General features: G+C 36.0%; 1 protein-coding gene across 5 annotated transcripts in view; it reads right to left on the bottom strand.

The window, feature by feature from the left end:
• The window catches only part of pde4ba (phosphodiesterase 4B, cAMP-specific a), a 138,079-nt gene that overhangs the window by 35,476 nt on the left and 75,818 nt on the right, over positions 1-26,785 (bottom strand). For 3 of the 5 annotated variants that reach the window (XM_079459869.1, XM_079459870.1, XM_079459871.1), the window contains one exon: positions 2,520-2,714. In XM_079459869.1, the coding sequence (XP_079315995.1) occupies positions 2,520-2,714 (195 nt within the window). Of the gene's footprint in view, positions 1-2,519; positions 2,715-11,973; positions 12,066-22,058; positions 22,196-26,785 lie in introns of those variants that run through there. The other 2 variants (XM_079459872.1, XM_079459874.1) reach the window with 2 other exon arrangements.

Genomic DNA, 26,785 nt, shown 5'->3' with positions numbered 1-26,785 from the left:
CTCTTGATTTAGTGGCAGGATCATGACAGAACCTCATGTTAAATGTGGAGAGAGACATTATTGTTCTTATGGCCTTCCATACTCTCTCCGGTCTCGTCATTGTTCCCATCCTCTTGTTACCTCGTTATTGATTAATGCCTACACCTGTTTCCCTCTTGATTTGCTCCCTTATTTAATGCCCTTGTGTCTTCTGTCTTGTGCTGGTTCATTGTGGTTTGTGTGGTGAGTTCCTGTTGTGTCAGTTTAGTTATTTGTAGTTTATTCAAGTCTTGTTTATGTGTAATTAGTTTTAGTCCAGTTCTGTCTTGTCATTATGTTCCCATGTTTTGTTATGTTACCCCCACGTGGGTCTTTGTTTTATGATTTATTAAATATATGTTAACCCCTTACCCGCTGTCTGCACCTGGGTCCTCTCTCCGTGTCTCACCACTCGAGAATCATGACACTTTTGTGGCAAAGGGGTTCGAATTAAAACCTGACCTGTTACCAAGGTTCCTTTTTTAACCTTTTCTTAGATTGACTAGGACTATATGGACTAAGTTCTGCTGTTTTGTTATTGCTGTTATTATAATTCTTATTCATATAATTGTATTATCATAATTTTAGCCTTTGTCATATGACATGTCGCGTATTGCTCCCCGAACTCTTTGTACGTCGCTTTGGATAAAAGCGTCTGCTAAATGACTAAATGTAAATGTTCTTTAGTTCACATTTACATATATAAAGATGAATATATATACAAAATTTTAATACACAAAGAATTTGAGAGTAGGACACCACCATCTCAAACAATAAAAATGTTATTTCCCCATGAAAAACTGAGAAAAACAATAAGTTAAGTTAACTTATTTCAAACATCTAAAATGACAGGCTTATGATTTCAAGCAAACTTGGAACGCTTCTTCCCATATGCTACTTGGAAACTGCGGTCATAGTCGGACATACGACCCATGAACTCAGGGCAGATCAATCAAGCCTGTACAACCTGTACAAAGAGGTTTTCTCGCCTACATCATTTTAAAGAAAGGATAATCCTTGATCTCCATTTATGCCTAACCACAAGGAAGGAACATGATAATGTTTGATCTAAATTTAAAAACGCATAATCTGTGAATAATACATTTTATTGCGACAGTATTATGGCCTGAAGGAGTACTGCAGAGGACACAACATAAAAATGAGTTTCACTGATCTGTGGTGTTCTGTTTCCAGAGCTGTGTCCACACATGTTATGCATGTGTGCCTTTCCCTGCTCTGCACTTTTAAAGCCCACTGTACGGTATGTAAACATCATGTCTACGAAAGTGAACTTATGTAGAGATCACTCACTAATGCAGACTTATGTACCCGCCAGATCCCTACGCTCCGGTAATGTGGTGCCATCCCAAAAAGGTAAAAAATCTCTTCTCTGGATCCGTTCCACATTTGTGGAATGATCTGCCTAAAATCAGCAGATTATGTAGCCATCTTTAAGAATCGTCTGAAATCTCTCCGTCAACACCTGTCTGATCTCTTTCCTACTTTTTCAAACGTTATTATATATTATATATCTTAGCTCTGTTTACTGTGATAGGCCATATGAGACCACTTATTCTTTTTGTTGTCCTTATGTTGTGCCAATTGCTTCCATTGCTTACCTAATTTGTAAGTCGCTTTGGATAAAAGCATTTGCTAAACGACTATATTTAATGTAGACGTAAATAAAAACAACCTCGGAAAAAGTGATGTTGGTTCATAACTTGTAATAGTCAAATGAGATTGCCTTTCACTTCAGCACGGCGACCCTAAATGCCACTAAAATGGGTTACCAAGAACAATCAAGCTCATTTCTCAGGATCCAGCAGATATTTGGCTGCTAAGTCTCTGGAAAATGTGTTCTTGTATAATTCCAGGCCTTTACTGCCAGAAGGGCAAAGAAAATCAGGTCCTGACATGGAAATCATAAATCAGCCCCCTCCACCTTTCCCTACAGAAATGTAAACATCAATTCTAATGATAAAATTGAAATATTACACAACTTAAAGCTACTCGTATAACCAAATGCTATTGATTTCAAGTTGTTGTGATAAGACGAGTAAACATCACAGAATTCCCTATTTCAGACGACAAGTTTATATTATTTCTAACAAGAGTGATCTGCAGGAAGGATTGTTTAGGATAAGAATCCTAAACAAAAGAATAAATCAGATTAAACTAGCCTGGGATGATATGATAAATTGGTTTCAGCTGGTGTAGCTGCTCTTCTAGCCTATAAAGGTCTTTGGCTCATCTAGCTTGTCTCTCAGGTGTTTAGATGGTTAGATGTGTGACAAACTGATTTACCCAAGCATCCAAAAGTTAAAACCAGAAAATCAGATTAGTCTGCCCATGCTGGGAGACCAGTCAGGACCAGCATACTTAGGTTGGTTAAACCCTGAGGTTTTTTTCAGCAAATAAAAAGCAGCTTATGGTCACATTGAAAACAAAACAAAACTTGTAGACAACACGTTTACTAGTTGTAACAAGACAATGATACTCACAGTTCTGAGGCGACCGAAGAATTTCTAGACATAGACTTTGGTGAGAGGTCATAGTCACTGTCCGAGCGGTAGAGAAAGGACTCTCGTCGCTGGTTGTGGCCAGGAAAGTTTGTGTGAAGGACCAGACCAGAACCTGGAGAGGCCTGGGGGTCCAAAGGACTGCAGCTCGCAGACGGGCCATTTTCCACATCAAAACTGCAATAGTACAGAAAACAAACATTATTATGGCAAGGAGACATAAAAACATATATTTTTTTCAACAAACTGCAGATATTTAAAGGTAATTTGAAAGAAAATTATTATAGAAAGAAAAAAAGTTATTATAAAAAAACAAAATATTCTAAAAAAAAACTACAGCAGTTTAAAAAACACTATAGTCAGCATATACAGTAGAATATGTCCCCCTAATGTACTACAATACTTTATTACTTAATATTTAAACTGATTATTCAGTAGTACGAATACAACAAAACATTTTCGCCTTCACCATCAAGATTAAAGGGTATAAAGAAAATGAGACATTTTAAAGACCATCCCCTGAGAGCAGACTCAAGTCTTAAAGATTCCCAGTGCTCTGGACGGAAGCATGTCTCATCTTTCCAAACTCTCAGGAAATATAGTGGAGATGGCCTCAGCCCATATCAAACAGAACAGAAGCAAGGGAAACACATAACGCTTGACGCAAATAAACAATTTCTTAAGAAGCTTGTGTTGTGTTCTGATGTGCTCCTGATATCAGAGATACAGTAATTGAGAGGATGTAGTGATGCGCTTTACACTCCGAGCGCCGGAGGTTTGGTGACCTTCCGACTGTTGCGCTTTTGTTTCTCAAATGCATCAAAGTAAAACAACACCTAAAGAAAGAATAACACACATTCAAAAAATGTGTTCCTTGTTTTGCTGCTGTTATTTAAAGTTGAACTATTGTACTTTTTTCACTGTACTGTAAGTATTAACAAATGGAAAAACCTAAACACACAATTAAAAGATATAACCTAATTCATGAATACAGCGTTCCATTCTTTTGACCAATGACCAATAATTTTGACCACTGATTATTTTTTTTTTTTTATATTATAACACTACATTAAAGGATGAACTTGCTACATATTCACCAACCAGAATATAATAAGAACGTCAAGACAAGTTGGGCTTTTTTCAACACAAGACAGAAACAACACAGGACAAAACTGTCCTGTAAGCAATGCCCTAGCAACCAACCACCAGTACACCCTAACAACCGTAAAACAACTATGTTAAAAAATGACAATGCCTATTTTTCCGTGTAATATTGCAGCGTTTATTGTAAATAGTTTATCAATGTGGGTCATTCTCTTTTTAAAATCCGTGTGCACTCATAGTCTTCAGTTAAAATCTGAAATTGCACTTCCGTCCTGTAATGATTATACATCTTAAGTGACGTATGTTAGACGTAAGCATTCCCTAACACCTCACCTTTAACTGTCAGTCTGCTGCCAGTTCCAATTCAATGGCTGTTTTAATCAGTGTTGGGGAAAGTTACTTTTTAAAGCAACTAGTTACAATATTGAGTTACTCTATAAAAAAGTAACTAATTCTGTTACTTGGTTACTTTTTGTAGAAAGTAACCGAAAGTACTTTTGCGTTTCTCACCTAACTGATGCTTATGCTTTTCCAAACTTTGCTGTTCCTTAGTGTTTAACACTGTAATGCATTTAACAATCCTATATAGTCATAACCTTATTTTCTTTTAAAAAACACATTTCAAATATTTCCTGAGCAGTAGTCCTCCACCTCACCAGAGCTCTGCCTATTGTTGCCACTGCTTACTTCGGTGTCACTCTCCATATTTATTGATATTTACATATCAATATATATGTACAAACAAACAAAGCACTTAACTTTTCAAATTTTTATAAAATATCAAATATTAATTTAATTACAAAGCTAAATATAAAATTACTTGACATTAATAAAATTATTAAAGACTGTTATTCACTCTACATCCTTCCAAATTCCTTTATGAACAAACAACCGAATATATTACATCCAGCGTGTGAATCACTTAATATCCGCCTATGATCTCATATGCAGGTGGTCCAGAAGTGAGAACTGTTTGTTTACTGCACTTATCACCATTTCTCTTTGCTTGCTGCAACTTTCTCAGATGTGTTCGACATCATTGACATCAAATGACCCAAGACTCGTGTCATGACTTGTGCTAATTTCGCGATCTGAAAGTTATCTTCCAAACATGACCAGCATTTGCAGGACAATTGATTGTTTTGGCTTTAATTTCACGATCTGAAAGTTATCTATCGAGCTTGACCGGAATTTGCAGGCAATTTGTCCACGGTGGCGAGTGTGGTGACACTAAAGCTCCGCAACTGCGCTCTGCCCTCCGTTCGCTGTGTCAAGGGTTGCCAGATTTGCGTAATAAAAACGAACAGAGAACTATTCAAAATAAGCCGGAATATTGCAGCACTGCAGACATGGCAACACTGCCCATTTCTGACTAGCGACTGCTTCTTCGCAAGCTAAAGCAATCATGTCTACACTACTCTAAATTCACAATTTCACTTTTGCAGTTTAAAAGTAACTTGAGTTACTTGAAAAACAAAGTAACTTGAGAATTGATATGTACATTTATAAAGTAACTGAGCTACATTACTCGTTACTTAAATAAGCACTCTGAATACGTAACGCGCGTTACTTGTAACGCGTTACCCCAACAATGGTTTTAATACATCCAATCAAATTGCACGGCCACTTCTCAATAGAAGTTCCATTTCACCCGGAAATGCGTTAAAATACAGAATTAAAAATTATTGCAACTTCCTGTTCACGGGGACTTTAAAAGAGTCATATGGCACGAATATGTGTTTTTCTGTGTTTTTGGTGTGTTATAAGTTGCCCATGCATGTATTAGACACGTAAAATTGCAAAAATTAAAGTTTCGGAACAAAAGATGCATTCTATCTAAAAGCGAATGCTCACCCAGACCTGCCTGAAACGCCTCGTGTACCAGCACCCTCACAAATCTACGTTAGTTCGTGGTATGATTCGACTAATACCGCCCAAATGTATTCGCAAGTTAGGAGGGCGTACCTGTCAGTACAATTGCTTTGGAACCTGATGTTCCAGATATGGTAAGAGGAGTTACATTTACATCACACGCATAAAAAGCGATAATATGCATTTTAGCCGTGTCATATGACCCCTTTAAACACAACTCAAAATGTTACTGTAATACAGAGAGTCAAGGGCAATGAAAAGATACAATGGAAACACTCTACAGTACAATGTACACACACATGATTTTGAAAATGCCATTATGTTACATGATAACACAACATTTCTTTAGTGACAATGGGCCTTATGACTCACCTAGTGACCAACAAACACAGGTTCAGGTTACTGAGTGACCCAGTCTACGCTGGAGACCCGGTGTCTGATAACACACACTAACACTAAAGTCAACATCCTACTATTGTGTTGCTCTTTCCTGTTAGACTGCCATTCGTGGCAATAACCAACACTGTGATATCACTGACACATGTGATTTCACAATAATGCTCTGTCTGGGCTCTGCTGGTGCTTTACGGAAAATGTTACTGTATGACAATTGACAAGGGATTTAATTTGAGACAACTGAACTGACACGTGTCATGTGGGCATTTACACATGAATGTGATTAGCTGAAGAATGAGATCTAAAATGAAGGAAAGAGAAAGTCAAAGTTTGTACAGCTGGGCTTATGGGTCAACCCAGTATGAAGAACACAAAAAAGTCTGCACATATAACTCTGGACTTACTTTGGGTAGTTTGTATTTTACATTGTTATAAATAAAAAATACACATTTTTCAGAGATAAGAAAATGTATTAAAATAAAATATGAAATTCACTGTATTATGTGACAAGACTAGTTGTTACTACTATGGTCATTTATCCATACAAAGAATATTTAGCAAATCAGAATCATTTTCCCAAGTTCCCAGATAGTCCGTTTTTGGTTGTACTTTAGGTCTTGTAGCTCTACAGCCCCTAGACATGAAATCCTCTCCATCAGCATCTCTGTGACATTTTATCTCTTCTCATCTTCAAACAAGCATCTGTTTACTCGGTGTTATTCAAATGTTTGCATTCTCTGTAACGTGACTGCTATCAATAAATCTCTCATTATGTTGTATTTGTATCTGCTGTCTTTTGATTCTTTTGTATCGTTTGTTGTCTTTGTTTTGTTCTGATTGTTTGCTGTCATGCATTACAGTCCCGAGTTCATGACTTACTACGGATTGAAAAATATTCTTTATTAAAAATAATAGAAATATTGATATAAAAGCAGAAAGAAAATGTAACATTGCAACATCTCATTTATGCAAAGCAAGTCCTAGACTTTACGCAACTTATAAAAAGGATAAACTGTATTTTAGAGTCATTAGCTGAATTATATCTGTAGTAAGATCTCATTAACTCATATTAAAGCATCAGCTAACATAAATTAACAATGAGCATCATATTGTTGGACAAACTATTCATCTTTGTTAATGTCAGATATTTCAATATAAATATAATTGTTTAATATTTACATAGATATGTTTGCAGATACAACTTTGGATTTGGAAAATTCATGTATTAGTTAATGTTAACAATTAACATCAACTAAAATGAAAACGTAAACTAACGTTTACAAATGGAAACTTATTTTAAAGCATAACCGGTTTATTTTACATGGTGACAGGCTGCTTCAAAGGGATCAACCATGCTGAAATCACATGATTTTTGGACACTTTGTTTGTGGAATAAAGAATAAATAGCGATGACATTGGTAATCCTTAAGTGTTGTGCAATGCATCCGCACAGGTTACAAGAGAGATAACAACTGGATCTGTAAAATAAACCTTTACACTTATAGGCTATTACAGGTTGAATGGCAGTTTTGTGGGTTTTTGAGTGGCTTGAAATATGATAACATGAGAGTGAACTTCATGGCTACATTTAGTTCGTTTTCTCATAGTACGACCTCACACGTTTTGCAATGTCACGTAAATCCCTGCGAGGACTGTTTGTCACAACGATTTAATGTTAGGCTATAAGACCTTATTTACATGCAGTATCTATCTGGAGTAAAACACGCTCTGGGTCATTTCAGCTCCCCGGAGAAGTCAGGACTAAAAAAAAGCTATGAGGAAACGATACCTCTGACCTCAGCTGTAACCAGTACGCCTGATTCCCATGACACTAAACAATCGCAGAGGTTATTTAAAGAGTTAAAGCAGCTTGTCTTCCAAGTCGTCTAAAAGCCATTTGACTAGTTTATGTGAGAACAAAACTTATCCATTGATAATCTTCTCTGATTAACTTGGCGGAAAAAATTTGTCACAAGCCGACATTTCCTGTGTGGTTTGTACTAAAACGTACAAGTAAGATACAAATGTACAAATTCATATGAATGAGCCACCTCGTGAAAATCCCATGAGATTGCGTTGGTTAAAACACTTGACAGGCCCGGGTCACCGTTCACTTTCATTATACAGAAAAGTGCAGTGTGACATCCATGTGTGTCCAACGAATGAAAATAATAAATGATAGGTTTGAGACAAAATTGGCCTAGATTAATATTGACTTTGTGAATTTTCACATATAGGTGAACTGTCCCTTTAAGCAAAACATGAATGTAATCAACAGGTTTCTCAACACTGTTGCTTACTTGCTTGCTTGGCTTAAATACTTTTCCCGTCATTTCTCTTAAATGAAGCAAAATGTTTATGGTAAGTGATGTCAACGGTTTCTGTCAGTAATTTTTAGCTAAATAGTATTTGACATCAGAGCTGACCATGTTCATCCAGCGCAACAAACTGTGCTTGTTGTCTTCCACCTTAAATACAGTATAACGTTTGTGCTTGTTTTGATTTGTACAGCCAAAATGCTGAATGGTTTCTTTTTCTTGCTTCTTAGAAGTTGTGTAGTAAGACTCTTATTCACTTCTGGTTACAGTATGTGTAGCAGTAGCAAACGCACAGGGCCCTCTGCAATGACCTCATCTATCATAAATAAGTATATTTAAAAACTTTAAAATACTATTTTCAATAAAAATCGGCAGATTTTCCCTATTATCCACGTTTTCCCCCCTCTATCCATGTGAGATTTCCAAGATCACGGAGCAAGAAGTCGAATGTGTGCTTATGTCGGGAGCCTTCTGTTAGCATACCGCTGGTTGACAGTACAGTAAATCAATGGGAGAGATTCATTTTGAGTGATAGTAAAACTGACCAATCATATTTCTAAATGGGCGCGCTTTGTTTTTTGCTAACTTTCCGCCATCTGGGGGGTTGTTCACCAACAGTCTCGTAAAGCGGAAGAAGTACACAAAGTTGGTTTGCCACCCGCCACAAAACTGCAAAAGAAGAAGAAATGCGCAAAACGTCATTCAAAACAGCATGTGGATGAACTTTGATATTAAGACTCGGAAAAAAAGAGAGAAAAGCTGTTGTTCAAAACAACAGGTGGAAGACTTTGTTATGAAGTCATTTGATCATCAAATTGTAAGTTATTTATGATTCATAAGGCCGCCGTGCCCCAATTCATTCTGGTTGCTGATGTGTACAGTTGTTTATGTTGCTTAATGTTAGCTTTATTTGAGATGAGTGATTTTGACTGTGATCAGTCTTAAATTGAACATATTGTGCATGCCTATTTGCTGTTATTCTGCATAACAGGGACATTTTATAAGATAAATGGTAAATGTACTAGGGTCAGCTCCATACGTTTAGTTCGCTGTAATGTTACCAGTTTAATATTAAGATTTATTATAGTATATTATTATCATAGTTTATTCGCTGGTGAATCTCGGTTTACTGTCTGCTAGTGTGGAACTGGTTTCTTAGCTGAGTGCACTCTCAGGAGGTGTCGCTTATTAAACTGGCATTGTGTACATTCGTCTGTGTTGGTTTTATGATCACACTGGAAGGCAGTGTCTGTCATGTGGTCCATAATTCTGTTGAAGAGCCCACACACGCCGGTCATAATGCATATATGTAATAATTATAATATTTTGGTGATAACTGTCTTGCTTTGTTCGGCTTTTCGTTTCAAGTCTGGAGTAGCATTGTAAATGTATCATGTGGAAAGTGTGATGGTATAATGATGTTTTCTCACATCTAAAATAAATTAATACCTTACTGTAGTGTGGTAAGTGTGTGTGTTGGGGGGGCTGTTGCGCGTGTGCAGTGGGCCAAGGCTCAAACGTCACAGTTCGCTACTGATGTGTAGGCTACTTATAATCCCACTTTTCTGACAGTTTATGTAGGGCAGTGTGAACAGATATCCCCTTCTTACTTCCAAAGGTCAGTGATCTTTACATAGCGATATCAGAATGCGTTTCTCACAGTCTGACTTGGAAAATGACTAACTAAATGACAAACTAAAACTGCTTTCGTTTCCTTTCTTTGGAAGTGGAGCCGATTGGCAGGATTTCAAATAGGTATTTATTGTAACAGACGAGCCATCCACTTTCATCTTCTATAATCACATGTTTGAAAGGAAGGAGTACTTGCTTAGGGCAAGTAACATCTCCACTGGCCTCAGAAAGTGGGAAGTTCAGATGAACTGGACTATGAGAACATTCAGAGTTCTGGAACTTTAAATGGCTTTAAATGACTTTTTCCATGACACACTTTGGACTGCTCAAATGACTCCAAGTCTAGTCGCGCGAACATTTCAAGATGTTCACAGTGTTTTGAAAGAATTTAGCCGGCATGTAGACACAGGAAAACGCTGCAGGATCAGAGCAAATTTTGCGGGTAGGGGTGGGGCCTGACCCCCCCTAAATAAGGCTTATTTCCTTCTAGGATGTCAAAACAGAGTCTAGGCTTTCTTAGTAAAAGCAGTTTGCATTGCTTTGCATCTGAACTAAAATGTGGATATATAAACAAAATATATATAAACATAATCACCTTTAAAATTGGTCAGGTCATTGTCGTAACCTTCCTTAGAAAACTCAATTTAACTGAATCCTATAAATAGGCTTTTTGCACTGTAATGAAATGTTTAGGGGGAATTATAAAGATGATGTTTAGATATGCCCTGAGGTCAATTCATACCATCCGTGTGAATGCATCATGCTGCTAAAATAACCTGAACTTGTTCAGCGAAGTACACATCTGCATTACACAAACTAGGTAATCTGGGCACACTGAAAAAGCTTTTAAGACACATTTCTGCCTTTCAACACAAATCCACCTAATGTGGAGATTAGATTTGTTGGCATTTGGAGTTATGGGAGACCTTTACACACACACACACACACATTCCCGTCGTCAGAACACACACACACACATTCCCGTCGTCAGAGCATGCTGTGTGTAAACACAGATGTTCACATATTCATTCATGTGTTTGACAATATATAATGTGTGTGTATATACAGACTACAGACATATTCAAAATAAAAATACAGCACACCCACACACGTTAAGTTTCTATACGTTGTGGAGACTTTCTAGATTTAATGACTCTTATTATGTCCAAACAAATATCTCATAACTGTCACTCTACTACTGAACCTTACACAAAACTTGTTGGCTTTCCATGTTTATGGGGACTTTCCATACACATAATGCACAAACTGTACTTGTATATTGTAACCTGTAACCTCACCATACCCCTAAACCAAACCCTCATCCAAACCTTTCTGCTTTTTTTGTTTCAAATTTAGTTTGATTTTTAAGCTCTTTTCTTCATGAGATAAAAATGACAATCTAAAAACACAAAACAGACAAATAAAGCCAAATATACTCATATACTCCTAAATCTAAATGTGTAAAATACTTTAACTGAAACAAAAGAGGAACTATAAATGATGGTGGTCTATGGTGGTAGCTTAAAACAATCTTACTTCCAACTGTTTCAATACGTCATCTTGTAAGCTTATTTAGGTTTGCGCTTAAGAGTGTTTACCCAGACAAAGCAAAGCAAGACCACGTCTAAGGTGTGAAATTACAGCACGAGTTTATGTAGCAATTGATATCAAATGGTTGATGGTTGTGTGCAATCCGCTGTAAACACAATGGCCCTGTGGAAAATGTTATCTAAACCAGCTGTGAATAATTTGACTCTTATCTTAACACAAAGCTTGATTTACTTAAAAACACACACACAGCTGAAGGAACAATAACAATCACAATGGACCCGGTCCAAAATCACCGGGGAAAAGAATGGAGGAGAGAATATAGAATGTGATATTACACGCCACTGATGATGAAGAATAGGTAAAGGACAAAAGACAAGCAAGAGGAGATGACACATGATCATTGTGTATTCAAAGAGTCCAGAAAAGGGGACAGACCAGCAAGTAGTGGCCCATATTTGCAGTGCTGTTGGCATGCAGTGGCACACTATGTAACCAAAATAATCCTTCAAAGAAACGTCTGTTTAAAAAGCTAAAGAAAGTCGAGCGTGTCAGTCAGTTCTAACCTTAACGCTGATGCATGCAGCCTCCTCACCACTTCCTCACTGAAGTCAAAGTGAACCCTGCCTCTGTGGCAGGGTGACCTGCGCAGCATGGCCCCGACACAGGACTGGGAGCTCTTACCAGCGTATTCTCTGCATGACTGCCTAACGTTTAGTGCCCTCCCACAGAGCTTAACTTCATTGCACAGCCACTTCCTTTAGAAGTCCAGCTGCGAAAGTGTTGCCGCGATAACCGGCCGCACATGAAACCTGGGGCGGAGCTTTGAGAAAGGAGTCTGGCTGTCCGAACAAATGAGAAGTTCAATGAGTGCTTTATGACTGTGTTAGACACAAATAAAGCAACGGTAGTTGATGCCGAATGTGTCCTGGAATGATATACAAAAAAAGAGCTACAGACGGTTCCTCACAGAGATGCTATAAGAACCATTTCTGGTTCCCCATGGAACAGTACACAAAAAATAACTATTTCTTTCTTTTTTTATAGTATAAAGAAAATGTTTATAAAACAAAGAACATTTTGAAACGCAGAAAGGTATCTGAGGGTGTTTAAAGTGACAGTTCACCCAAAAATAAAATTGAAAAATGAAATCGTAAACAAAAACCGTGGTCTCCATTGACTCCATAGACATTTATCTATATTTATATGTATAAAGAAACACGCAGTGACCATTTCTGAATAAATAGGTTACACTGTAAAAAATAAAAGTTCTAAAAAGGTTGTTCACAGCGATGACATAGAAGAACCATTTTTGGTTCCACAAATAACCATTCAGTCAAAGGTCTGTTTAACAAAAAACTCTCGTTCTTACTTTTTTACAATCTTTATAACATAAAGGTTCTTCAGATGTTAAAGGTTCTTCTATGGCATCAAAGGGCCTTCTGACGCACCCTTTTCTAAGAATGTAGTTGATAGAAGGATCTAGCCTAAGTTTTGTTGTTGTATAAAATCTATGATGGTGCTATTTTGGTTGTATTTATAGTTTTTGAAGAAACACGCTTTTCGCAAAAATGCCAAATCTCCATTATGTGAGGCCATGAAGCTACATGAATAATAATTTCATCTTCTCAAAACTATTCTTATCAATTAGCCCACCCTTGATAAAGGATGTCCTTCACATTGTCACGATTTGATTATTTATTTTCCAAGCTGGTGAAAATATGATCCTATTTTTGAAATCTCTCACACTCAACATTCAAATCCACTCCAGGAAATATTTTTTACCATCCGTACAGAGAAAGCGTGTTTAAACATTCCATTCGTTCTGTCTTATAAGTCTGTTGTTTAGTGTGTCAAGATGTGGCGGTTGGATTAAAGAAAAGCATTTCAGCTAGTCACTGTGGTTTGGAACCCCTGTTTAGGCGACAGATGTGTGTGTGAAGTGCTCTGCTATGATGCTTACTCATCCATGAAGTGTTACTTGAGTGCAAATGAATCAGCTGTGAGGAGGCAGTGACAAATGAATTTCAACTCGGAGTTAAAAGCTGAGCTGACAGAGTACAGGAGACAATTGCAGAGGAAGACCTGTCTGGCACACAGCTGACGTCAACAGCCAAAAGAACCTGAGTAAAAATACGCTTGTGTGAGTCCCACGAACGACTCAGTGTGAAAATGTTGCAGTTCTGCACGTCAAAATGAAACGATTGTGACAGACGGAAAGTCATAATAAAAACGGGAAAGAACCTGCTATTAATATGCAATTCAAATAATTAAAAATAATGATGTCCTGCACAAGTTTTACTCGTTGCAGTGGTCAGTATAACTTATTAAATAGGCATATCATACAAATGATGCAATTTACGTTGTGATATATTTTTTGATTGACTTTATTATTTCGATTAAAATTATTTATTAAATACATGCGAAAAGTTAATGCTTATCGGTGTCGTATTCAAACTCAATGAGGTCAACACAACAGTACAGCATATTGCCCACTAGATGACAGCAGTGTAAAGCTAAATAGGTTTTAAGGTTGAGAGCGGTATAAATCCACTTGGAAACCCTTTATGGAAGAATAGTGAAGACTACATTATATACAGTAGACTTTATACGTAGAAAAGTATTTTGACAGCCCAAATGCTCCAGTGACATACTTAGATGCAAAGAAGCTGTGTTATAAACAGGATAAAAATATTCTATAATTCTATAAATAACATTATTTCTGTTCCTATAGCTCAGTTGGTAAACCATTGTGTTAGTTTCCTATACAGGGAACACACAACACAGCATATGCCAAATGCATAAAAACAAACTAATGTGACAGCGTATGTATTATTAAAACGTATAACTGACCATCAATTTAAATGACAAGCAATTATTCCAAATCAAAATCACTGACCAAAACATTTTGGCTACTAACATTCTAAAGAAATATCTTCCTTTCCCCCAAAGAAATAGTCATTCAAGTTTGAAACAACATAAGGGTAAGTAAATGTAAATAAGCGGAACATTTTTGGGCTAATCACCAATTTATTGGGATCATTATTATTTAATACTCTTAAAATTCATTAAAGTTTTAAAAACGTCCAGTAGGTGGCGGTAAATGTCATTAATTCATTCGAATCTTTATGAATGAGCCACTTTTTAATTGATTCACCCAATTGATTTGGTATTCATTTAAAAAAAAGACAACCACACTGTGTGTTCCTCAGAGACGCGCAACACTTCCTCTGAGGCTTCAAATTTCTTCGATTTTCGCTGAAAAATTAGGAAAACACAATGTTGTCTATAAAATATAGCTTAAAATTAATTTCTTATTTAATTAACTGTTGTATAAAATCAACATGACATGTGCACTCAAAAATAGCACTGCTATGATATTGCGCTTGTGTGATTGCATAATAAAATAAATATGTATGAAAATGTACGTATCATAAAGTATGAAATGTAAGATGACCTACTTATGTCTTGGGCAGTGCGTTAAAAATTGTAATGCCGTTCATTTTCCATAACACGTTAATTACAATTTAAATGCACAGTTTAAAATTATAATACAGTTTAACCACAAAAAAGATGTGATCAAATATGCAGTACAAATATACAATACGTTATAAAGGGAATAATAATATGGTTGAATGGTAGAACCAGGTAGTTTAACAACAAAAAATGATGTAATCAAATATACATTATTACATAATATCAAATTATATTATAATATAAAATGATAAAAGTAATAATATGGTTAAATGGTAGAACCAAGTTCGAGCACTGATTCACAACACATCACTTGTGCAAGTTAAATGCATTGAACTGACCCATTAAGACATGTTGTCTGGGTAGAACATTCAGATCAGTGCTGGTCTTAAGACACCTACAGGTATCTCAGAGTTTGTGGAGAATCGCTCCAGAATCACTAAACAAACCTGGTTACTTTATGCTAATATTTACATCTAACCTTCATACTTTACATCAGAGTATCAATATCACACAGGATCTAGGAGAAGAACGGCAGGCCAGTTCTAACGTCACACGGCAATTTCTTTAACTGTGTGGGGCTGATTTGAGCCGATTTGTAATTTTCTTTGTTTTGCACAATTTAATGAGCTGATGAAACATTAACCTTCATTATACTTTTCATCCTCATATCCTCAATTGTCCTCAAAGTGACTTCTGCAGGAGCTACCAAATTCATTACTGATGCATAAAAGAATGAAAAGATTTACAAGCTAAATCTATGGTATTATTTGCTCCACAGTAAATACAAAGCAGTGAGAGAGAGTATAGTGACTTCAACACAACAGAATACAGAGTCATCCATTGGTTGCGATTCATGACCTCACCACTTGATGCCGCTAAAATCACCACATCTCCACAATTAATAAAAGCTCAGTGCAACTCCTGACTTCTCATAATTTTATTATTTTAATCACGAATTCAGGCTATTTGGCTGTTGAAATAACTCAAACAACTTTATAATAATAAAGCCGTTGAAACATATATTTAGAAAAATAACAAAGGTAGAGATACTGATTTTTTTTCTAGATGTCGGAAAAATGACTGAATAATCACTGCAGGGCTCTAGACATTTCCTGAAAAGAATAGCAGTCACAACAGCTTGTTTTGTTAAACTTCACAGAAAAATCTGACCGAAATTGGCTATTGGAAACTATAAGACCTATTTCATATAAATGACAAGACTTCACCAGTCATTTATTTCCGTTTAAAATTGGAAATTAACAGTGAGATGAACAGAATGTGTTAGAAGTCCCACATCTTCAGCTTTGTGAGCACTTACCACTGGAATTACAAGCGTTTGCACGGAGAGAACATAAATTAGAGGAACCATAAACATAATAAAATTCCTAAACTGTTCCCCCTGAATGCCACTACAATATTAACAAGGGCCCACAAAGAGCCATTAGAGAAAAATACTTTACAATCTGCTCCTTAAAATACAAGCACATTGTCTGTAGGCTGTTCATTTACTTTCAATTATTTCATGTAACACACAATCTTTTAATTATACAGAATAAGGTTTCCCACTCTGTATTTTCTTCGTGGATGGCTGTTTGACAGATTTAAGACAGTCAAAGAGAACATAGTCTAGTAGAGAGTCATCAATTATATCACTATGGGGGTGAAGAAACAATTATATAATTGTCATGTTTGGTATGGTTAAGAAAACAAACAAAAGAAATAAAAAAAGGAGAAAAGACTGAAAAAACGGATAAAGACAAACAAACTGATAGGAATAAATAACATCTTCACTGTGACGATGCTATTTGAGATCCCATCGGTACCAATCTGCAAGCTTTTACTGTTCATATCTAACTGGCAAAAGCGAAGAATGATACTTACAGTTAAGCTGCATACATATAGTAAAAGCATGCTCTAAAAAAGACAAAAAACACTTTTTATTTCATGAGAAATTTGACCTATCTGCTGTCTACTGTCACTATGTAATGTGGTTAATGATTGAGCAAATAAATTACATCTGACCGCATGAGATCAATCAGATTTCTATATCACACTTATATTCGTTGAGAAGACATGAAAGATGGAAAAGTGGAGCTGTGAATCAAAAATCTGTTTTTGAAAAGGCTGAACCAACGCCGGATTCAAACGGCAGTATAAAGTAAAATGGTCAGTACCAGTTGAATATGTAGTCAGCAAGTTATTATAAAAAGATCGATTCATGACAACATGAATAATTACTGGATCGCCCTGAAGTGGTTTATTTAGTGAAGTGGTTTATTTAGTCAGGATCAAGCATCATATTATGCGGTTCAAGGAAATGTTAAATAAGCACCCTTCAAACACATTAAAATGTAAACCAGTACTAAGTCATAAAATGAGAGCATGGATATCATTTACACAACCTTAGAGCCATGGCCAACCTTGTTTGGCAAAATTTGAGGGCATCATATACCATGGTACTTTCAATTATGTACAGTACACTACCGTTAAAAAAAATTAACAATTGACTGAAATGTTCCGATGGCCTTATAAATCTTATAACATTTTATTTGAAAAACTATTTTAGAAATGGATGACTTTGACAAAATAATAACCCATACATTATAATAACCACAACTACCCGTAATAGATGTAAATTACCAGGATGAGATCTAAGGAACCAAGGTAATTATAGTTTACTTAAATGAAGACGGAAAATTTTAGAATATTTATATTTATTGTAATTAAATAAAATATTGAAAAACTAAATTAACTGAAATACAATACAACTGGAAAAAAAATAAGTTTAGGCACTAACATTATTAAATGAAAATAAATAAAAACTATCTATTTTTATATAAAAAATTCAATATAAAATATTTAAATAAATGATTATACAAAATATCAATAAAACAATAAAAAAAATAAGACAATGACAAGGAGGAAATTTTTTTTCAAGAGATCTGGCAAATTCTGGGAAAAGCATGGCTACTTTTAAGATGCTCAGAACATTTTGGTTTCTATTAGATGCATCAGTCACAACGTTATTCCTATAGATACAATTGTGTTCTTCCATAGTCTAAATTAGTTTTCTATTATTCTAAAAAACTGAAAATTAATAACGGTTTAAAAACTTGAACGTTAGTGCAAAAAAGACTATAATGATAAAGTGATCTATAAACATTGAACCTTTGACCGTTCAATGTCATCAAGATGTCTTGAGTGTCACTTTTTGCTGTATGTATAGTCACATAACAATAAGGTAAGGCTTTTTCCATAACAGATGCTTGTATTACACTGTTAGAGGGGACGGAGTTGTTGTAGGACATGATACTGTATGTGCACAGCCGAGTATTCAATGACCCTGTCACAAAGCATTATGTAAACTGATCTAGAGTACAGGCATGACAGCTGCGTTCAGTGCGCTCGTGTGCAGACTCCACCAATGGAGCTCTGAAACAAAGGTACTCAGGTACATGTTTATCTAACCCTGTTGACACGTTGAACATTAGCACTTGCTAACTGTATTCCTGTTACATTCTTCCTCAATTCAATCTGTCATTTTATTTTTAACATTGTTTCATAACAGTAGGTATTGTGAGGCACTATTCTTCTTAGGCCTAGTCCAAACACACACAGGTATTTTTATAGATTAAGTTTTTCCCTCTTTGTAAAAAAAACCCCCCTGTGTCCACACAAAACCGCAAAAACACATTATAAAGTGCTGTCAAAAGCATGCCAAACCAACAGGAGGCGATATAACCTGTAATGTAATCTGACGTCAAACAAAGGAGGAGCAGCATGCATTCCAACATACGCCAAATCTTTTTCTAAAAATCCTACAAAAAGTTTGGTTTTAGTGACCGGGTACTGTGTTTGCATGTGCCACCAGCATTAAAAAACTGTGTTTTTTAAATACCTGTGTTTGTGTGGACAGGGCCTTAAAGTGAATTTATGTTGCGAAACATGTTATACAAATAAATTGTGTAAAACTATACATTTCTCTAAATAAAAGTTATAGTTCACCCAAAATGTTTAATTCTGTCATCGTTAATTTCAAACCTGTATGACTTTCTTTCTTTCGCAGAACACAGATGAAGATATTGATTGAAATGACAAAAGGTGGAGTAAATGATCCCAGAATTCTCATTTGTGGATGAACTATCCCTTTGAGCACTCCGGGATGAGCTCGACACCATATGGGGGATTATAAGAGCATGTAAATTTACCGTGTAACTTGAATGTTAGGATTAGCACGCGTGGACAAAACTCACAAATCTGTCTTCTTAATTTGAAGTTGCAGAAAAATAGTCACAAATGTGTAAAATGCCATTTACAAAATACCTTGGCAGATACAAATGCATTGCACATGTTTAAAGATTCAGATTTGAATTGCAACCACAAATAACAGGCATCCACAACCTCTCAAACCTGTCACTGCAGTTTAAAATCTTCCCGCCTTGACTTTTGATACTCACCATAAACACATTGCAAAACTAACTTGTGCACTTGAAAGCTCAGATGGGAGAGAAAGATGTGCACTTGATGACGTCATGTGGCTGAGCCACACCGCCCCCTACTGGCAGGAAAATCCCAATGAAAGGAGTTCACTAATACAGTATTTAATTTAAGCTGAACCTCTGTTCTTAGTTTGTCATTCGTTATATATTATATTGCTTTTCTACCCCATCTGGAAAATATAATTTCATATATATATTACAATAAAGATCTTGAATCTGATAAGGGTGATGTACAAATTAGCAACCTAAATAACAATCTAATTTATCTGAAGCTAATTCGCTGATGATAATATGAAATAACAGAAAACGTACAGTAAACTGTAAACTGGTTATTATGTAAGGCTCCTATATCAGAATGATCAGAATCAGTTCTTTTCAACACTGAAGGGGTTAATTCTGCGATAACAACCGATTGCATTATCCTGCAGCTAGTCATTATCACATGAGTAATAATTGTACACTAAATATTGATTAAATAAAAAATAATTGTCAATAATAAATGGCTCACTGAATTTAATTTACATTTATATAATAATACAGAGAACATGTTCTTGCATATTCATATAATATTGGTAACATTATAACTAGTCCAATAATAATTCTCAATAATGTTGAACTGTGAAAATGAAAATTTGTATATAGTATATCAATGAACATTATAGTCTACATAACGGAAAATGTAGTCAGCCTGTCATTATATTTTAAAACAAACCATAGTACACGACAGAATATCGATAGTATATACATTACGGAATTTTATCAATACAAGACCGTATAATTCATGGAATATTTATAGATGATAGTATACATAAGTGTGATGGTTTATTTTTTAAACTTTTTTTTAACTATTATTTGCTAGATCCTTTCATTGTGATTTTCCTGCCGTTGGTGGTGGTGTGGCTCAGGCGCATGACATCATCAAATGATATCAATCAATATGTGAAGATTCAAATCGGATGACACAAGAATCGAAGTTCATGTTTTGAACAGAAGGGGTCACTGTATTTTTCTGCAAACTTGGTAAATGTGGATATGCTGATATTTCTTAAAAAAGTAAAAGTTAGGAAAAGTACAGACAAAGTCTTAGTTTGTTTATATTTATATTGTTTATTTTTTGTTTTAAAACTGCAATTTAGTTATTTGACTTAAATACGACAATGTGAAACAAAAATGGCAGTTTTTCATTTTTTATTTGCCTCAACTCATTCTGTAATAAAACAATTGTGTATAAAATCGCATCGTGAGCTGAGTAAACATTACATCCCTACTATTTGTCGTTGCAATTCAAATCTGAATCCAGGAAAACGTGTAAATATGTAAATAGCAGTTTACACATTTGTGACAACTTTTCTGCAACTTCGAATTCAGAAGACAGATTTGTGAGTTTTGTCAACGGGTGCAAATCTCAACATTCAACATGTTTTCACATTGGGGCTGTGAGTGTACATTTTAGTGTACAAGTTCCCACATTAAAATCTACATGCTCTGCTACTGATTTATCTTTATACATTAAGGTCATGGGTTCAAAGCTATTTAAAAAAAAGATTAAGCTTTAATGCTTTTATGGCATTCTGAAACTTAGATTTAGTAGAAAAACAAACACATTTCTATGACAGTGCCAAGCATCTTTTTTTCAAAAATAAAATACAACTCCAGGCATAAACCTTCATCCGTCTGATTCTGGATCTTTACCTCAGATATAGACACACAGTGGTCTTCAAAATCGCTCCACAAAATGTCTTTAAAGTGGGCCGGTGCTATTACACAAAGCCACTGTAATTCTGTTTTACACTTTTCAGAACACCGGGAATGATTCATACTCTTTCTGTACCTGCTCAATAAGTGGTTAAGCAATTGAATCTTACTCCATATTCAATAAAGCATAAATTACTTTTATTCAAGAGCAGTTTATATTAGCACACAGGCCTACAATATATTAGGCCTGCCAACAGCCTAAATATAAACATTGATCAAATTAACAATTAAAATAATTCTGATAATTCTGTTCAACATTTTAACTGTCACGGAATGTATTGAGAATACATATGAAACTGCACAATCCAAACTTTTGTTGCGATAGTTGTAATTCAGGAATTTAGACCAGAATGTAATAATATAAAATATTTCAATAGTAATTATATAATTTTTTTAATAGGTCAAATGTGTTTTCTAGAGCTTTGGAACTTTTTTAGAACTTTTTAAATATAGTTTGTCATGAATAGATCAGAATTTTATCGTGAAATTTTACAGTAAACTTAAAAGGTCAGTTGTTTTGGGGGGGGGGGCATTTTTCTATGTTATTACGCTGAAATTTGCCTTGAAATATTGCTTTTTTATTCTTAAAGCACAAAACCAACATCTCAGTAAGAAGAGCAACAAAAAAAAAACAAAAGCAAAATTATGTAAAGCACTGCCTACTTCATTATTCTATATTTCCAATATTTAAGTTATGAAAAGCCTAAAAAGAGGCATAAAAGCATTGCTCTTTTGTTTGATTTCACAAATTCTGAGACCCAATACTTGTCAAGCACAAATCAGGAACACATCTGCACTTGTCAAACATACATCAGGTGAATTAGCGGTTACAACAAGCTACGCAAGCTCAAAGCAACTTTTCAAATCAAACTAACAGGTGGCCGCTGCGGCTATAACCTTACACCCACATTAGCGCTTACCAGACCCAAGAGTGTCGACGGTACGAAAAGGAACCCGGACACAGGCAGGGCTTAAGAGAGTTCTTGTTTTCAAGTAGATTGAATGCCGTCATATTTAACTTCCCAACGGATTATCCAACGGAAGCTTCATGAACTCTAAACTCATCCTTCCACCAGCCTTAACCACCGGCGGGACTCTGGGTTGTAGTTGAGAGACTGTTATCTGTTAGTGAGAGTCTCTAGTTGCACTGTCAGTCTGTCACGCTTCTAACCTCCTCAGGGGTTCGAGTGTCATAGGTCCGCTCGTACCTGGCAGAGACAGTGTGCCGTTTCCAAATCTCGAGAGTATCGTGGCTTCTTTGCTTTTAGAAATAGGGAGACAGGGCCCCTGCTCATGAGTAAACAGGAAGCGAAGGGGAAATCCCTCATTTAGGATATGTCTGCCTCCGATCACACTGAGAGACCGAGGACGTGTAGCGACATATTATAAATGCAAAGTTTATATGTTACTTAGACGGATTTCATCAACAAGACCACGGTAGATATGGTAACTGTCTTGAAAATGGAAACCAGACGCCTGGCTGATCTCTGTGCCGATGACAGTCTCAGCGGATTTATGCTTTATCTCAAATCCATTATAGTCTGTTCTTTGTGTGCTACAGGACAGAGCTCAGCAGATGATCTCTTTATTTTGGTATCTCTCTGGACCTGCATACTATTTGGGCTATTTTGTTGCAGTTGTGTCCAAGGTTATACTTAGATCCTAACTATCTAATTATTTATAATAATTGATGCTGAGTTAGCCATGAGTGTCATTTTATTAGACTGCAGAAAACATTCAGATCATAAACCTTTTTTTTATAATACTTTAATACTGATACAGAAACTTGATTTCCTTGAAAATATTGAAATTAAATATTTTATATTCATATCTATGTAAATATTTATATTAAAAATTTAGCGGCATCTAGTGGCGAGGTGCTGCCAACGGCACATTCCACCCTCCCTTTCGAAGCACTACGGTGGCTGACACAGATCAAACTTGTCACGTTTTCGCTTCTTTGTCGGAGCAAATGTGTAATGTGTTTACGAAATGTTCTCTGTAGAGCAGTTTGTCCGTTTAGGGCTACTGTTGAAACAACACGGTGAATTTCATGGAATGGGACCCGCTGTGTATGCAGAAAGAAAAAGCTCATAACACTGCATTATGTGTGGGGTCTTTACACCTTTGAAGACATAGTTATGTAAATTATATTGCATTTCTGTCAATAGATCCTCCAAAAAGTTACACACTGGACCTTTAATAAATGCATTACATCAAATAACCAAATATCCTTGTTTCCCTTATTTCACCTAAAAATTAAACATGCATTTTTGACTTCAGTCTCTTTATGACTCTTTTATGACACGTTTTGCCTCTAATACATAACAATGTTAACCTGTTTGCTAAATTCTTAAAAAAGGGTCAAATCCATGTGAGTTGATCACTAAATCCAAACATCAGAACATCCAGAACAACCAAAAAACCTCACAGCCAGAAACAGCGCAACATTTGGCAGACATTACCTATATCTTTTAATACAAGTTTTGGAGATAAGTTTGGGAATAAGAGTATCTATCCTCCCATAGCACAAAAAGCATAGATAAGATCTTTTTAATATCTCCATTGTTGCTCCAAGACGGTAATATGATTAATTGGACAGCAAATGGAAACTTTTGCCCCCAGATGTTTGCTCTGAGTAAAAGACCCACAACACAAACTGTTCTCAGATTTGACAAGGGGGCAATCATAAATCAAAATTATTCTATCATTTCTATTCCTCCCAAGCAATATAAAGCTCATTTTAAAGCCCAACGAAGTGCCCTAAAATGTGCAGCTTTGTTTGATGTTGTGATTTCCACTGAAACAGGAATTCAGGAAGAGATAAGAGATTTTGTGTGGCGTCTCCCTCCTTCAAAATAGCCAATATCGCTTATCGCTGCAGAATGATGTCATAAAAATCCCAGAGTTTTAAATGCTTCTAATTTTTCTACACGCATTTTTTTATATATTATAGACACCCTTAAGGCTATTAAAATCTATTTGGATTTCATGGGCACATTTAATCAGGATGCCTTCATTAAGACATTTGTAATAATGATCTTAACAAATGTTTCATAAATATTTAGTCACTGTGTAGTAGATATTTACCCAGGTGGGAAAAAAATTATTGTTACAAAGATATATTTGCCTTATTAGCCTATAAATCATTAAAATAAAAATAAATGCCACTATGTCAATCTGAAGAAAAGCTGTGAAAAATCAAACAGCTACATTGAGTGCAAAGGACTCAACTACAGTATGAAAGTGAACTATTGTATTTAGAATAAATCTAAATTGCATTGTTAAGCATAAGCGACGGATGAACGTTTTATTAAAAAAAACCAAATATAGTTCTTTCTGTACATGTAAAGGTAAAGCATGTACTAGAGATCGACCGATTGATCAGATTTTGGGGATTTTTTAAAGGATCGGCATCGGCCGATTGTGCCACAAATTATGCAGATTAACAGGCAGGCTAAGCGTTGACTCTAGCGGCAAACAGATTACCACCGGCATAACACTGTGATGTCCCACTCTGCCTGCTAACTTCTTAACTACCTGCTAACTTCACAAGAAAACAGTAATACTTCAATTCTTCTAATCCCTCATTCTTAATAAAGCTTTTTATATTTCATTGATTAAATATGATGCTACTTGAGAAGTAACTTTTTGCAACTCTATTGTTAGCGAGGCTTCAACCAGATTATGTTTAGGGTAACGTTACATGTATGCACAGGTAGCAAAACCTGGTGACGAGCCCAGGGGCTAAATTATTACAGTTGTCCGCATTGTATAGCTATATAAACTCCGACGTTCTCAATACTGTTTCTGTACTGGAGAATTTCTCTGTTTGTACTTTGGTCGATCTTGCTATCAAATGGACGAAATAAGTGCACACAATATGCAAATGAACGCGACCGGGGCAGATACAGAGAGAAGCGGGGTTTATTCTTTATAGCTCTGACAGCCGCGAGACACGTTGAGCACTTGTAAGAGTTTCTGTTAAAAATCTGAAATGGAGAGAAAACATTCTGCTTGCTTGGTACATTTTTCGTCATTAAACCAAACTTTTAAGTCTTTAGCCAAAGTTTAAATGCTGACTTGTTGTTTCTCTCGTTTACGCATTATGTCCGTAGGCGGTCTTTTGGGCCTGTTTAAACGCAACCCACTACAAGAGCGTCTACTTTCCTGTCAGGTGTTCTACTGTCCTATAAAATAGAAAAAGGCTAAAAGTGAAATATAACTAAAAAGTTATGAGCAGAAGGCTGTGTAATATGAGAGATTATTATTTATTTTTTCACTTAGATAAGACATTTGACTAATAGCACTGTCTGCCAACAAACATAAACCCATAGCATGCTTCAGAACAGTTTGAGAAGGTGCTTGTATTATTTTTTGAGCAATGTATTATTAGTATGAATTAGACTGCTATCTTGTGCCCTGCAATAAACACTTACTCAATCTTTCAATTAATCAAGTGCAACGATTTGAAGAGAGATGACTTAAATGTGTCATTTAAGCAATATTCTGTATCACCTCTTATCACTTTATTAGATTTTATGAGATGAAGGTGGAAAAAAGACAACCAGCCAAACATATCGGCCACAAAAATCGGCCATCGGTTGACCTGATATCCAATATCGGTCGCCTCGGAAAGCAGAAGGTTGGCAATAATTTGGAGCAGAGGATAACAGAATGCACAGGTGTCAGCTCTAGGATACAAATTCGCCGGGACAGGCTTCTGTGGACGTGCTTCGCCACAGCCTACATCTTTACAAACCACCTGGGACGACACCCGTTTAAGTAACCTGTGCTGGAAATTCATCTAAGAGAGGTAGATCTGGCTCTTAACTGACAGTAGCAGAAAAACACAACTGCTGTACATACTGTATGTACTGTGGAGATAGAAAATGAGCACATTTGTTCTCGCCAACAGCCTGTCCTGTTGGCCCAGACTTTACCATATGCTGCTTGAACTAGAGGTTATAAATTCACTGCAGTTCATATGAATTAGACGTGTTGTCAAGGTGACGGTACAGGTACTTCAAGCTTGCAAATGAACCCTGTCTGCAATTTGTTTGAAGATTATGTGAAGCCACCAAGAATTCTACATCACATCTGGTCAGAATATTAATGTTGGAGAAAGAATGTTGAAGATGTACTTGAATTAACCAAACAACAAATCAATCATCACAAGCCGCCATATTGATTCCTAAAAGTGTTTTACTTTCTATTTTGTCCATGATGTTGTTAAAAAGCATAGACGTCTAAAAGACGAGCTGTTTAAAAACATGACAAACACAGAATAGTGCTGTTATGGTCATAAATAAGCATATTGTGATCCGCAGCCTCACAGTAAGGCCAAATCACAGCAAAAACTACACAACATAGATTCAGACAAATCTTTCTGCATAAGCCGATCATTGTTCTCGCATTCTCACTCACACCAGCATTGTAAATCTGGCCAGTCTGTCGAAGTCCTGTCATTTCAATCGTCATCTATGGCTTTGTTCAGTAAATAACGGATGATTCACACATGAATCAGTATCAACCAAGAACTTCACCCTTCTGGATTTGAACCATTACAAAGCATGTTCACGTTCTTCCGCGATGCGATATTCATACTCACGCTCGTCACACAGCACATACGGTTGTCGAGGCAACC

This window comes from Barbatula barbatula (assembly GCF_947034865.1).
Source record: "Barbatula barbatula genome assembly, chromosome: 7".
In the NCBI taxonomy this organism is placed as follows: Eukaryota; Metazoa; Chordata; class Actinopteri; order Cypriniformes; family Nemacheilidae; genus Barbatula; species Barbatula barbatula.
The sequence above is the reverse complement of the archived record's forward strand: the minus strand, read 5'-3'. Positions and strand labels throughout refer to the sequence as shown.